Source organism: Acinonyx jubatus, chromosome E4 (assembly GCF_027475565.1).
Source record: "Acinonyx jubatus isolate Ajub_Pintada_27869175 chromosome E4, VMU_Ajub_asm_v1.0, whole genome shotgun sequence".
NCBI lineage: Eukaryota > Metazoa > Chordata > Mammalia > Carnivora > Felidae > Acinonyx > Acinonyx jubatus.
Genome location: NC_069395.1, coordinates 6,020,543 through 6,036,728, shown reverse-complemented (window position 1 = coordinate 6,036,728; position 16,186 = coordinate 6,020,543). Strand labels below are relative to the sequence as shown.

Below are 16,186 nucleotides of genomic sequence, written 5' to 3'. Positions count from 1 at the left end.
TACACAATAAAAAAGGAAAAAAGAAACTGGTGAAATCGTTAATAATCTACTTATTTAACCCAGTGTAGCCAGGATATTATCATTTAACATGCAATCAACATAAAAGTTACTGAGATATTTTACTATTTTTCTGTGTACCAAGCCTTCAAACTCTGGTGCGCCTTTCACGCTGCTAGCACATCTCAATGACTAGTTCTATCTGAAGACTCGTGTCTACTGTACGGAACTCGCTAGAGGGCAAACTTCTTTTGGGAAACGGCCCTTTCGGGCTTCCTCCCTAACAAAACACTACAGGTCTTCTCCTTACCCCGCTTCATTCTGTATGAACAGCGGTTGTAACAATTCCACTTAGCAATTCTTCGGCGGTGAAAAGTCGGGGTGGGGGAATTGGCCAGCAGGAAATTTTAAACCCATATATCACGAAAGTAAAAAACCAAACTCTTATACTAGACGTCTTCTGGTCTATCTCCAAATGCTCTCACAGCCCCATCCTCCAACAAAATGGCATCGCTGATGGTACAGAACAACTCCTCGTCAGGAGGATACAGAAGTGGAGGTGCTGACGTTCCCGGGTTTCATTTAGCGAGGGTCATTTTTATGACCCACGCAAAGTTACGTTTAACATAAATTGAGAGATTTCTTAAAAATGTCTTTACATCATCTTTAAGTAAAAATATTATGGGCTTAGAAACAGTTCAACATCTCTTAAGTTTTGCACAATAACATTTTTTGACATTTTTTTAATATTTATTTTTGAGAGAGACAGCAGGGGAGGGGGAGAGAGCGAGAGGGAGACACAGAATCCAAAGCAGACTCTGCCTCTGAGCCGACAGCACGGAGCCCGATGCAGGGCTTGTACTCATGAACCATGAGATCATGACCTGAGCCGAAGTCAGACACTCAACCGACTGAGCCACCCAGGCGCCCCTAGAAGGACTCTCTTTGAACAAAATCTCATTACTGATAATAGGGAGACAGTGTAGCTCGGTGAAAAAAAGCACTAGCCTGAGATGGAAGATGATTTGCCTTCTAGACTTTGCTTTGTCACACATGGGTTGTGATGCTATAGAGCTCACTGGGCCTAAATTTCTTCATCTGTGAAATTAACGGGGACAAAAGTACACCTCTCAGTCTCCAGAATTTACATTAAAAACTTTATCTGACAACTTCAAAATACTTTACACTTTGAAAGCAATAGTATTTGAAGCAGATGTGACTTCCAACATGATGCCGGAAAACTGTAAAAGTGAGCTTAAATAACAAAGCCAAAACAAATGGCCAAATTGTGAAAGGAATCTAATTCTGATTATAGGCTCATTTCCTGTTCATCAGCTCCTGCTAGCTTTCCACGAATAAGTAAAAATAACACTTGACGTTCTCTGTGTGAGAGAATTCATTAAAATCAGTTTACTGGTGAGACATTTTAAATTTGAGTGACTGGGGTCACTAAGTTTCACTGCTAAAATTCTGCCTTTAGGAACTCAAAGACCTAGCGCAATAAAGAAAACCATATACAAATGTATGGTCATCAAACAGAAAGCACCTAGTATTGTTGATGAAAAGATAAATCTGAAACTTTTAAACATATATTCTGCTTCCCAGGAGTAATTTCAGTGGAAGGTGGGCAGATACTAATGAGTTAGCAGAATAGTGTTCCAATGCCAAGAACAAGGGTGGTCCAGCACCTGTTCCCTAACTGACTGAGTCCTTTGTTTTGTGTTTTTTTTTTTTAAAGGATCAGTAATTTCTAAAAAATGCCTTGATGTCAGTGCACAATAGGATCTTTCAGAAATGTTTACATGTTGACAGAGGAAGTAGGATTCCCTCCCACTCATAACAAATCATGCACATAGGAATGACTCCTCTAGTCAGTATAAAATAACGCCACTGCTCTCTTGTACACATTTCATAAAGGTAATTAATATGCATTTCTTGGGAGGAGATAAGCACTAAAGAGTGAAATTATTACAGCTATATTGCTAATGCCATATGGAGCCCCAACCCAAAAGCAGCGTAACCTCCTCATCTACATGTCGAAACATTCTAGGCACGTGTCCTCCTGGCTACCTGATCTCGATTTTCCACAGTCTGGTCAAAATCTGTGCCTCAGACAAATACTCTCACCATTAGGTGACAGAGCCACAAGAATCCTTGGGAAAGCAAATGAAAGGGGATTTATCTACTGCTATTTCTGAACCTGGGGTATCAGTCAAATGAAACTGATTTTGGCTAGATTGGATCTAAATAGAAATGCCTATCCTCTACAGAAATACGCATAATGATTTGCAGTGATTTAAAAACGTGTATGTATTCTTTAAAATAAATGAAACCCACAAGTACATTTCAATAACTTTGAACTATAGGGTTATGAGTAATTCCTCCCTGTTTATTTTTCCAAATTTCTGAGCACTGAGATCGTTCTTTTGAGCTTTAAAACTGATCACACAGTTATCTATTAATGGTTAAGGCCACTTGGTAAGAATTCTGTAGAAACATGAAAACCTCATAAAGACTATAAAAATTGTTGCCTCTAACAACCAAGGAATTTATAAACAATTCAGTAATTTAAAAGAACCCTCTAAGCTCCAAAGTTTCAGACCTTAAAAATTAAGCCTCTTCTACATCATTTAAGAATCTTCCCTCCGTTCTAAAACCCAGATCTACCAATACCCGAGTTTCAAATCAAATCTGAGTCAGCAGCTGTCACCAATTATAAAAAGAACTTAAAACTACACTTATTTAATCCCAAAATAAGTTTTTAAAACCATTTTTTAAGAATAAAACATCAAGGGGCGCTTGGGTGGCTCAGTCGGTTAAGTGGCCGACTTCGGCTCAGGTCATGATCTCACGGTCCGTGAGTTCGAGCCCCGCGTCGGGCTCTGTGCTGACAGCTCGGAGCCTGGAGCCTGTTTCGCATTCTGTGTCTCCCTCTCTCTGACCCTCCCCCATTCATGCTCTGTCTCTCTCTGTCTCAAAAATAAATAAACGTTAAAAAAAAATTAAAAAAAAAAAAAAGAATAAAACATCAAAACATGCTATCTCAATTCAGCGGTCTTTTAAAAGGGACCAAACTGGGGCTGTAAGTGCCAATAATGGGCAAATAACATGTATCAGAAACCACCAGTTGTATTCACACCAGTTCCTAACATAGGTCTATTCTTGTAAGAGCTTTTGCAACCATTTGCAAGAAAGGGGAAAATCACAAAAGGCTTGATTTTTGCAGAAGGCACTTTATAAAAGCGTTCCAGCTCCAGTTTGGTTGGGTATAGTGTCAGAACAGGGAAATAATGCAAATACCAAAAATGCAAATACCTTAACTATGGAGGACATGCGTCTTTTCTTAGTAAAAGGCAGGCCTGGGTAAGAGAGACAATTTGTTTCAATCTGGCACAGGGTTTGGCAAAGCTTAGGAGTAAAAGGAACAAGCAAAATATGACGGCTATGTTGTGCACGGAATAGATACTTTTAAAACTTTTAACATTTGTTTATTTTTGAGAGAGAGGGAGTGAGAGTACAAGCAGGGGAGGGGCAGAGAGAGAGGGAGACACAGAATTTGAAGCAGGCTCCAGGCTCCGAGCTGCCAGCACAGAGCCAGACGTGGGGCTCCAGCTCACGAACCAGGAGATTATGACCTGAGCCGAAGTTGGATGCTTAACCGACTGAGCCACCCAAGCGCCTCTGGAATAGATAATTTAGACCTGAGAAGATGAACCATGCCTGAAAACTAAGTTTGGACATCTCTTACATTGTCCATTACATGCCTGTGTGCAATTAAATGCCTGCCAAACTGTTCCTGGCACTTTTGTGATTCAGATAGAATACCTTACAAGGAAAATAAAGAACTCACAAGGGGGAATGTCAAATGCAGACAGAGGTTTTTCTATTAGGCCAGATCTTTTGTTGTTGTTGCTGTTTCAAGTCAGATTTGAAAGACTCAGTCTTTTCAGAAGTTCAACAAAACAATGAATTTATTTTACCCCAGTATCATTTTTTTTAAGTTTATTTTGAAAATAGAGTTTCTACTAAGTCAGTTTACAAATCTTTCTGATTTATATAGAATAGAAAAATATTCATATCCATCTTAATAAGAGTAGGCCCAAGTACGAGGTACGTTTTCTAGATGTAACTACAAATAAAATTTTATTTTTCTTTAAAGTTTATTTATTTTGAGGGAGAGAGAGTGAGAGAGAGAGGGAGGGAGGGAACAGGAGCAAGAGAGCAACAGGGGGAGGAGCACACAGAGAGGGAGAGGCTCCAAGCAGGTTCCGAGCTGTCAGCACAGAGCCTGACAAGGGGCTCAAACCCATGAACCGTGAGATCATGTCCTGAGCACCAATCAAGAGTCGGACATTTAACCCACTGAGCCACCCAGGCGCCCCACTATAAATAAAAGTTTTTTTAATAAAATGTTTTAATGTTTGTTTATTTTTGAGAGAGAGAGAACGAACGTGCGCGCGTGCATGCGCGCAGGTGGGAGAGGCGCAGAGAGAGAGGGAGACACAGAATCCAAAGCAGGCTCCAGGCTCCAAGCTGTCAGCACAGAGCCCGATGCAGGGCTCGCAATCACGAGCCATGAGATCACGACCTGAGCTGAAGTTGGACACTTAACAGACTGAGCCACCCAGGCACCCCTATAAATAAAATTTTAAAAACCAAAGGTGATTGCAACAGAATTCTACATCACTAACTCACTTTCCTCATGGAGAAATATCATCTCTTTACTCACTCAGGTGAAACAGAGAAGGAAAATGAAAAAGCAAAAGAAATGCCAAGAATCATTCGGCACTTCCTAGAGAGACACTGACACCAACCTCAGGAAAACATAATGCGTATCCCTACCATGTTAGAAAAAACAAAAAATCTGCCCACCATAATGTGGTATAGTTCAAACTCGGAAACATTTCTATTTTTAAAAATATGCAAAAGAAAACATCTCCGCTTTACATCTTAAATAATTCTTGCTGATAAAGAGGAAATGTTTTTCTAACAGCCTGTAGAGTCAAGTCTGTCCGTAAAGGTTCATGCTGGTTTTCACTCCTGGCAACGAAAACACACTGAAGAGAAACTCCTGCAGAAAAAGCCTCATTCAAAAGTGATTTCGTTCATTAAATAGGGAAAGGGGGAGAGGGAACATTAGGATCAATCAAAAGAAGACATGAAATTATTCATGAAACAAGTTCAGAAGGTAATTGCATTTGTGGCAAGAACTATATCCTCACAAAGATATTACTAAAAAAGGGGAAAAGACAGAATTACAAATAAGTTTAATTTTTTTTATTTTTTGAGAGAGAGAGAGAGAGCAAGCACGGGAGGGGCAGAGAGAGAGGAAGACACAGAATCCAAAGCAGGCTCCAGGCTCTGAGCTGTCAGCACAGAACCTGACCCGGGGCTCAAACTTGTAACTGTGAGATCATGACCTGAGCCGAAGCCAGACGCTTAACTGACTGAGCCACCCCAGGCGCCCCTAACAGAGGTTTCAAAATAGGCACCAGACTTTTATATGGTCACCTTGTTTCAGAGGATCTTATGTAGAAAAGAAATTGCAATGGGAAATACATTTTCACCTCTCACAAAAAATAAGTTTAATCCCTCATAATTTTCCCACCAAAAGCTCATTTGAGAAATAATTTATCGCATGAAAGTACTACTATAAAATACTTTAAAAGACCAAGGTCATAACTTACGTACATATATAGTTTCAAAAACATTATGAGGATTCAGGGTACAAGTAGCTGAACGGGAAAAAGAGAGGAAGCTATCCACCGGGCACAGAGATGATCTCATTCCTGTATATAAAAAAGCATCAAAAGGCACTCTGCTCATGCTTTTTCCCAATGGTATTTCTGAGCGATGAAGATCCTCAGATTAATATTAATACTAAAAAGCTGACTAAAGTACTTTTACTATCAGAAAACATGAAATTCGGAACAAAAACCACTAGGGAGAGAGGATCCCTCGCATCAAAAGAAAGAAGTTCTCTGTAATGCATGAGGTGACTCAAGAGTGTAACAATCTACTGCAACTGAAATCTGGAAATGTGGGGCTTGAAAAATACCAACAGTATAGATCACCCAGGAAAAAGACAACGGTTTCCTCTCAACCAGACCCCAAAAGCAGGAGGTAAACACCCAAAGTTACGTTTTAGAGTCTTTGGATTTAAATAACGATCCACATCCTTTGAGATGGAAATTCGAATGAGCCGCCCTAAGAAATATCTCAAGAGGTGAGAGGGGAAACAGAGATGAAATTCAATGGAGGGAAGAAAAAAAAAAAAAGCAAATGCGATACAAAGCTTAAAGGATCCAACAGGAACTTCTGAGGCAATGGACACACAAAAGAAATCCTAAGCTGTGTGAAAGAAAACTGGAAGACGTGGAGACGGTAGAAGGTCGTGCAAGGAAGCAGTGTGCACAGATCCCTCTTCGCTCTAAGGGAGGTGTGGATGTGCATTTCTTCAGAACACTAAAGATCTAAGACTCTTGATCTGCTCATTTTTCTTACACGCCAGAGCTGGAAAATCTCGAGCGTGGGGGGTCCAACCGAGGAGGAGGGAAACCCTATGCCACTGAAGACTACATTCTGATAAGCACGCTGAGTCCATCGCAAAATGTTAAAACCAAGTTTTATTTCAATCTGCCAAACTGGAGACACACGGTGACCTCGACACATCTCTGTAAACTCCTTTCCTTGCAAAAAAAAAAAACAGACGATGGTGACGAAAGGAGCATTTCTGAGGTTTGAACAAAGTAACACATAGCAGAACCTCAGGAAAAGCTTCATTCAGCTCTCTTTTAAACATTAAGGTTCTTCCTGGAGTAACCCCTCAAACCATTCAATGTCAGCAATGCCATAAAAGAGAAACCCTGGCCCACATTCGTCTACGAAGCTGCTTTTAAAAGCTGTTTTTAAAAATGGCAGTCCTTTTCCTTGGCCAACCCTACCACCTTCTACCAGATGGCTTGTCCCCATCCTCTCAGCGAAAGAAAAAGCAAATAAAAACTACACCGGAAGTATTCAGTGGGAGGATAAGCTGTACGAAACCGTCACTGAACGGTCCGGCACGTTTCCAGTCGGCCCATCACCTACAGTGTCATTTCTAACCCCCTTCGGCTGCCCGAACAGCTCGGCCACCTCCTGAAGGAAAGAGGGGTGGGGGCAGGTCCTCAGTAGAGGTTGTCAGTGTTGGTGCTCCGAGGGGTCTTGATCTTCTCGATGTTTTTGAGGATCACATCATGCAGGGTGGCGTACTGGTTCCGCACGTGCAGCAGGATCTGGCGCACGCTCAGGTACTCGTTTTCGTCCACCTCGGCTACCGTGCGGCGATAATCTTCCACCTGGGGGTACTTCACGATCTTGGACACCAGCTTGGCCCTGGTGTTGTAGTAGGTGGAGAAGCGGCGCAGATAGGAGGCTGCCGTGCTCTCCACGGTCCACAGCTGGTCCACGGTGTCCTCCTGGATGGACACTCCGAAGTTGTTGCCGTCCTCCACCTTCGGGATGAGCAGCTGCACCCACATGCGCACCGTGTTGCATTTCTCCCTCAGCAGCTCGATCTCGGGTTTCACCCGCGCGATCAGCTCCACCAGATGCTGGTTGCTCCGCAGCAGCTGTCCCTCGCCGCCCGGCAGTGCCGGCACTTTGACCGAGGGCTGGGTCTGCGGAGGCGGCGGGTCCCGGTTGGGCCCGTCCCCCGCGGTGTCGGGGGCGGCGGGGGGCTCCGGGGCCGGCACCGAACGGATTCTGGACAGGTCTTGCAGGCGCAGCTCCTGGACCCGACTATCCAGCTCCGACAGCTTCTGAGGGAAGAAGGTGGACACCAGATCCTCGGCCTCCTGCGCGATGCGGGCCCGAAACGAATCCACCTTCCCCCGCACGTCCTGCTCCAGCTTCAGCGGGGAAGCCATGACGTCCAGGGGCGTCGAGCGTTGGGGCGGCGGACACTACCCGGGCTCCCCCCGCGGCCGGCGGGCCGGCCTTGGGCTTCCGCCGCCACGGCCAACTCCCAACAGACCATGCCCAGCCACGCCGGAAGTGACGTCCCGGACTCCCGGCGGCGCGGCCAGGCCCGCGGTGGGTGGGGAGGGGAGGGAGCCACGTGCCAACCGCGCCCTCCGGACAACGCCCCAGCCAGGCGGCCCTGGCACCTGTGTGTGTGCAGGGGTGGGGGTGGGGGGCTGCGGATCTAGTTCCCGGAGCAGTCCCCCCCCCCCACCCCCACCCCTGGCCTCTCGGCCGGAAGCCTGCGCAGCAAAGACGGTTCCGAAGAACTTCGGTAAACTTGAGCACTGTGAGGACCAAGCAGACGAGTCGATGTACTTTATACATAGGAGCTCAAGGAGATCCACGATCGCTCTACTTGTTTTACTTTTCATTTTCCTGAAATACTTTCCTTTTGTTCTTTGCAACACCATAGTGCATACCTTGGATTTTATACTGAAATTATTAAAGTTTAGATCAAAAAAGGATTATTCTAAAGATGTTATAAGTTCTGAACGTAACTGTCACCTCAGTTGAACTGCAAACTTCCTCAGGGCATAGGCCAAGTCTTAATTTGTCTCCGCTGCATGTGGCACAATGCCTGGTGTGGAGCAGGTGCTCAATACCCATCTGATGAAACAACCTTGAATTAGTAAGATTTTAGCAAACCATGACTTCACAAGATCTAGAACAAAAAAGTATCAACAAGACATGTTACAGGTTGGTCTCCGCAGCAAGCGGACAGAGATTGCTTCCAGGAAATTTATTAGGGACTGTTCTTAACCAAAGGACCCCTGGAAAGGAAGAGCTACAGCAGAGGGAGAAGCTGATGAAATCTCTAAGCCTCAGCTGACCCCATGGGGAAGGGGAAAGCCCCTTCACAGTTGTCCAAAGTTGAGGACAAGGCAATTCCTGAAGGGAATTTGGAAAGAAATTCCTTAGCTCTGAGGCACGACCTGGGGAGTGCCTCAAAGCTCCAAGAACACATGTACCACAGTAAGATAACTAGACTAACAAACTAGCGATTTCACTTGCATTCAAGTCGTCTGTGTTCAGCCCCAATTAGGGGATGAAATTTCTGTGTTTCGATCATTTCAGGTCTTGGAATGTGACAAAGGTGTGGTAGAGGGAATTATACTTTCAACGATGTGTGTATGGGGATAAAGGTGTATACATATTGTGGTGTGTATGGGGTGGGTATTGGGGAACTACTGGTAAGCTGGATCTTCAGGTAGGAGGGAAAGTGGCAGGAAACGAGGCAGGAGGGTAAGCAAGGACCAGCTCCTAGAGGCAGGGCCCTGTTTGCCATGATTAAGGAACTTGGATTTAATAAAAAGCCAGTGAAGGGCAGGGAAAACACAAACACACACACACATACACACACAGATGGAGGACTTCAGTGGTCAAGGTGGATCTGAAGAGGAGGATAGAGACTGCTGATAGAATCCAAAGCATGCCTCAAAGAGATGGCAATGGGGCTGGAGAGAAGAATATAGAGTTTTAGGAAGTACAATTAATAGTATATGGTGATAGTTTGGGATATGAAGAGGTGAGAAAAGGCAGAATTCAATACTAATTTTTTTCTTTTTGTGGTTAAAGGAAGAATTTCTATTTATACCTACATTAAACCTCTCCTAAGAGATAACTTGGATATACATATATTTTTACACATGCAAATTTACATTCACGTTAATGGGAATTTAGATAGAGCGATCACACGGAAAAGGAAAATCCAATCTTGAAACATGACCACAGCGTTCCCACATCTTGATTTTCTTCATAAGTTTGGCTATAACAGATTACACGAGAGCTACTACAGAAATTCTCTTTAATTGAAAAATATCCTCAGTGCTATATATGGTTTATCAAATGGTTACTCTTTTTTTCTTATTCCAAATTTTTATTTAAATTCTAGTTAGTTAACATTTAGTGTAATACTGGTTTCTGGAGTACAATTTAGTGATTCATCACTTAAGTAAAACACCCAGTGCTCATCACAACAAGCGTCTTCCTTAGTACCCATTACCTACTTAGCCCATCCCACTTCCACCTCCCTCCATCAACCTTCAGTTAGTTCTCTATCATTAAGAGTCTCTTACGGTTTGCTTCCCTCTTTTTTTGCCCCTTCAAATATGTTCATCTGCTTTGTGTCCCAGATTCCACATATGAGTGAAATCATATGGTATTGGTCTTTCTCTGGTGGACTTACTTTGCTTAGCATAATACACTCTAGCTCCATCCACATCATTCCAACTGGCGGTATTTCACTCTGATTGACGGCTGAGTAATATTCCACTGTACATACCACATCTTCTCTATCCATTCATCAGTTGATGGACACCTGGGCTCTTTACAAAGTTTGGCTATTGCTGATAGTACTGGTACAGACATCGGGTTGCACTGTCCCTTCAAATCAGTATTTTTGTATCCTTTGGGTAAATATCTAGTAGTACAACTGTTGGATCGTAGGGCAGTTTGGCTACTCTATTTTCAAAGAGAAAATATTTCCAGTTGCTCTTTAAAATAACGGAGGACTTTTTATATTATGACACTGACTAATGCAGCCATTTATACGAAATTATTTTCTTTAGTTGTCTGATGACAGGATATAAAATCCTTGGGGAGGGGGCTCAGCTGCTCTTTTTTCTGGCGTGGTGTAAGAATTGTATTCATTCACAATGTTTCTTGTCCTTGTTAATGAAAGCAACAGTTGGTAGGAAAATGACAGCTCCTAATGCTGCTTTGCCCACTGACCATCGGCAATCAGCAGTTGTTTTTAAAAATTATTTAATGCACTTGCATGCCATGATTCCACCCATGAAATGGACACCGAGTGCTAACAGGTGGAAGAAAGCCATGAACAGCTGTGTAGTGTTGTCTTGTTCAGGTTTCTCCTTTCTCCACAGCCCAGCAGGGTTCAGCGTGTACGGATGCCAAGACTGACACACCACTCTTCTTTTAGTAATACCTACAGATTTACGGATTGATTTATCCTTTAAATATCCTCCAGCTCTGAAACTAAGCCTGTAAAGAAAGGATTCTGTGGTCCTATGTATGAGTTCCATTTAGCGAATTAGTCTAAGCAACTATTGTGTCAACTCTTGGATATAGATGTAACTTCGAGGGGCGCCTGGGTGGCTCAGTCGGTCAAGCGGCTGACTTCGGCTCAAGTCGTGATCTCGCCGTTTTTGAGTTCGAGCCCCGTGTTGGGCTCTGTGCCGACAGCTGGGAGCCTGGAACCTGCTTCACATTCTGTATCTCCCTCTCTCTCTCTGTTCCTCCACCGCTCACGCTTGCGCTCAACAATAAACATTAAAAAAAAAAAATTCTAAATAAATAAATAAATGTAACTTGGAGATACAGATTGGAATTTAATCCTTCAAAATACTTATTTCCTCACAGCTTTCTGTCAATAGAAGTTAGGAGAAATATAATCAATGGGGGTAAACCTAGATAATCATAAGATTCTGATGAGCCCTTATGTTGATGAAATTCTTCATCTCTAGATTGCAATGGACCTTAAGTTATCTAGACCAAAGGGCTTCATTCAAAACTTATCGGTACCCCCTAGTGAGCATAAAATGCTTCGTTTTCCAATGTAGTCAGTGAGAACACTGCCAGAGTCACTTTCTAGGTTGACAAATGCCTCCCTTCCCCTTCTCATTCTTCCTCCTAGTCTGCAGCAAGCAAAGGTACAGAAATAAACAGTGTAGAAGCACCTGCTGCCATGGCCTCTGGTCGGTCGTAGCTGCCAATTCAACATCTCCAGGATCTGTCTCCAGGTCTAACCTGTGCACACCTTTATGCAAAGAGGAGTGGGCAAAACAGCACTGTGGTTAAGGCTGTGCAGTCACCCTGCCACGTTCCAACCCCGGCTTTGCTACTTACCAGCCATGGGACCCTGCTCGGTTATTTTACCTCTCTCTGCTGCATTCTCTTCATCTATAAAATGAGCATTACAATAATAGCTATCTCATAAAAGTTGTTTTGAGGATCTAGTTAATAAAGAGTTCGGCACAGTGCCTTGAACGTGGGACGTGCTCAGTAAACGTTAGCTATTATTAAAGGAGAGGCATCGACATTCCAACATCTCCCTTCAAGGTATACTTCAAATCAAGGTATACTTTTCTTGTTCACGGTCTTGTTATTTATCAGTGATGACTCACTGTATTACAGAGTTGGATGTAAGCAATTAAAAAAAAAAAAAAAAAACTTGCTTGAGTTTCTTAGAATCCGTATCACAGAGGGCGTAAGTGAAGTGCAAATGTTACTAGCTACCTTGGCTGAAAAGTACATTTCTCAGCAGAACCCTTTCTGCAATTGCCATGTCTTCATCACATTTGTATTTTCTCTTACAAATGACATAATTGGTGTAATTATGATGTCAGTGTCAGTAGACACTGATGTCTACTATCAAGGATCTCTAAGATCATGGACTCTAACCAAAATCTATTAACCTCTGGGTCCCAGATGCCTGACTTTTTTAAATGATTTGGCCAATGACTCTCTACCCAAGACACTGATGGCTCCCTTGTTTTCAAAACCCCTGTTCTGGATGAACAATGAACCCTCTAGTTCTGCATTTCACATATTGTGGTCCATCAGTTCCCTGTAATTATTTGTGTGAATTCACGGTGATGATAAAACAATCGATGTAAGCATGTTCTGGGGTGATATTATAACTGCCATGCAATTTGGGGGCCAGTAATTCTATTTTTTATGATTATAATGCCAAGTACCATTATTTTATTTTCATTTTTAAAGGTTTATTGGATTATTTATTTTTTGAGAGAGACAGAAAGCACAAGCAGGGGAGGGACAGAGAGAGAAGGAGAGAGAGAGAATCCCAAGTAGCCTCCGTGCTGTCAGCACAGAGCCCAACTTGGGTCTCGATCTCAAAAACTGTGAGATCATGACTGAGCCAAAATCAAGAGTTGGATGTTTAACCAGGGGCACCCGATGGCTCAGTCGGTTAAGCATCCTACTCTTGGTTTTGGCTCAGGTCATGATCTTGCGGTTCATGAGTTCAAGCTCCACATCGGGGTCCGTGCAGACAGTGTGGACCCTGCTTGGGATTCTCTCCCTCCTGCTCTCTCTGCCTCTCCCCTGCTCTCTTTCTCTCTCAAAATAAATAAAAACAATTTTTTTCAATAACAAAAGATTTGGATGCTTAACCAGCTGAGCCCCCCAGGCGCCCCCAGTACCAATACCACTACCTTGATTGATCAGAGAGAAAAGCCTATTAGGTACGGTTATCTTTGTTTCCCCTTCTCCCAAACAACTGTTAATCAGATGGAGCAAAGGTTTCCTTAGTGGGTCAGAGAGAAAACTGGAGGGAGAATTCGGTTCTCAGAGAGTACTCGATAGTGAGAAAACGTCTAAGTAAAAATGCAAGGAACCTGCACCGTGAGAGTTGGCATCACGCTCACTTGTCAGGCGTGACTACTTCCCACCAACATGATCTTTTACGTAAATTCATGTTGTTGGTGTTAATTTTATTCTCTTTGTAATTTTATTTCTATTTAATTTACACAATTACTTTGGCTTTATAGCTATAAATCTAGAAGTTTAAGATGCTTTGAGAACTTAATGTTTGTATATGCTTAAAACGATGCGTAACAATGGAGAATTTCTTCTTTAAAGAAATCACTTCCTTTAAAAGTACAAACCCTCTTGTAACATCTGGTACAAACAACTGCAGTTACCTTCTTAAAATGCGTGTCTGGCCACATTTCCATCTTCTACAGGGTACGGACCAGATTCGTTAGGCATGGCCCACAAGTTCCTCCACGAATGGACCCTGCCATCTTTTATTTCCCAGAAGCTACTCTCCATTTCAACAGAGGCTCTCTCCTACGTCCTCTGCACTTACGTATTCACCTCTCTCTGTGTGAACGCCACACTGCCTCCAACTCCTCCCGCTCTACCCTACTCGTTCCCCCTTCTAGAATCAACTCAAGGGGTGTTCGGTGAAGAAACCTACCAGGTACCACCCCCTCCTTCCTCGGTGAGGTTAGTGTTCTGGGCACAAGTTACATAGTGTAGTAATATCTACCTCATAAAGCTGCTGAGAAGGTTACATGAAACAACTTACCTCACACAGCTAGGACACTAAATGCTCCCGAAATAGTAGTTCTGTTTGTAATCTCAGAGTATTCCGCAGGTATCTCTTTCACAGTTCCTATCACAGCGTTGTCATTTTAGATTTACAAGTCACTTGTCTCCACTATGATAACCTCTTGGAGGACAAGGATTTTAGCTTATTCATTTTTATACAGTCTATGGTAGCACAGTGTCTGCTAAAAGCAAGTGTTCAATGAACATTTACTGAATGAATAAATGAATTAATGAAGCAAAATAGGATAAAACTTATCAGACGGGACCTAACTAGCAGAAGACATGGGACTCTCAAGCAGCCCATCTTTCTCTTTTTTTCCTCCCTGGAAAGTTGCTCAACTGTGCAACATCCCTCCTGGGAGTCCTCACTGCCGTCTTCTGGGCTGGGCTCTTCAGGGATTTAGACAGGAAAGGTAGGACACAGATTTCTGTCTCCCACCAACAGGGTGCCGAGTTTGACATTCTGCTTCTGACTGTGGTAACAGACCAGAAATCTGGGAGTCACAGGATTGCTGAGTTCTACACAATCACCCTCGCTTAACTACCTGGAGCTGCTCTGTAGAAGAGTAGTTACGCAGTGCTACGTGTTTGTGCAAAACGAACATATTGGGGAGCAGTAGAGAGGTACACACAAGGAATAAGGGTGATGCTGGCTCTGACTCATGCTCCTACTGTTTATTTATAGCTTCTTATTAGTATGAGATTTGTTTTATTTGGCAAGAGTACAAGATTTCAACAGACTGAGAGAGGAAGATGTAAGAAAATGCCTAAGCGTAAAACTTCTACAGCTGAATAATAATCTGTAACTCGGTGCTGTGTCAACAGGCTCCCGAGGGGCTGGTGCAAGCTGAAACCACTCCAGAATCACAGATTTCATGAGCTGCAGACTTTACTGCAAAAAAGTATAGTAGTGGTTAACTCAAGATTTTATTCCTCCATAGACACTTCCATTTATAAATGCTAAATTCACTAGGTGAGGCTACATTTTTTTTATACAAAATATGTACAATGAGTTTTTAATTTCTCTAATTTCCACCAGCAGCGATGGTCAAAAATCAAAATTTTTAATTTAACAACATATGCCGAAGACTTTATACGCTTCAACCTGAAAACAAAAGTACTTTCTCAATGTTCATTTAAAAGTATGCTCTGTCCTCTGACCCTGATTTTCCTTCTTGGCATTTCCCACAAACTGACATTCGTTTTACACATTTGTATATCTGTTTATAAGTATTTGTCGCTAGAACATAAAAGTGAGGGCTTTGTTTTATCACTGGATTCTTTAGAATGAGAACAGCCTGCAATATAATGGCTACTCCATAAACATTTTGTTGGATGAATAAGGGTAAAATGGTTCCATCTCTTAATAATTCTTTGAGGACAGCTGCATTTGGAAGAGTGTTTTTTTTTTTTTAATTATGAAAGTAAAGCAATTAATCAAATAGTCACACCTAGCATGAATAAAAGTTTTCTGGATAATAAACTCAATTTTTTTTTTAAGTTTATTTATTTGAGAGAGAGAGTGTGCGCACACACGCATGTGCGGGAGGGAAGGGGCAGAGAGACAGGAAGAGAGAGAATCCCAAGCAGCTTCGGTCAGTCCAACACGGGGCTCGAATTCACGAACTGAGATCATGACCTAAGCCAAAATCAAGAGTCAGAAACTTAACTGACTGAGCTACTCAGGCGCCTAAAATCAATTCTTAAAAGATTTGAAGAAAGAAATCTTTTATGCTCTAAGGGTATCTTATATTCATCTTTTCTCTTAAAGAGAAACAAAAGAGGCACGACTGGGTTTTTAGAAATTTGAATTGGTATTTATCACTACCATTCACCTTCTTAAAATAGAACTGTTTGTTTCAAAATGAAATTACGAACTGCATTTTGATAGATGGAAAGTATGCCTTCCTAGCTTTATATTTTAAAGTCAGGTCAACTACCCAGAACTACAGTAAAATCTCAAAAATACAAATAAAAACAATGGAGTGTGGACCTGTTTTTAGTTCTATTAACTTTTTGCTTAAGAACACTATATTCTTCCTCAGGGCACCTGGGTGGCTCAGTCGGTTAAGCTCCCGACTTCAGCTCAGGT

The 16,186-nt window shown here is 42.5% G+C and overlaps 2 protein-coding genes across 6 annotated transcripts in view; both read right to left on the bottom strand.

Annotated features, from left to right (window-relative positions):
• ATF6 (activating transcription factor 6) overlaps positions 1-16,186 on the bottom strand; it is a 196,978-nt gene that overhangs the window by 74,071 nt on the left and 106,721 nt on the right. The gene's annotated exons all lie outside the window — the stretch shown is intronic.
• Positions 5,290-12,070, bottom strand: LOC128313095 (proteasome activator complex subunit 3-like). Its single transcript, XM_053209654.1, has one exon. It carries the CDS (start codon positions 7,902-7,904, stop codon positions 7,164-7,166), a length of 741 nt encoding a protein of 246 aa, XP_053065629.1. The 5' UTR covers positions 7,905-12,070; the 3' UTR covers positions 5,290-7,163.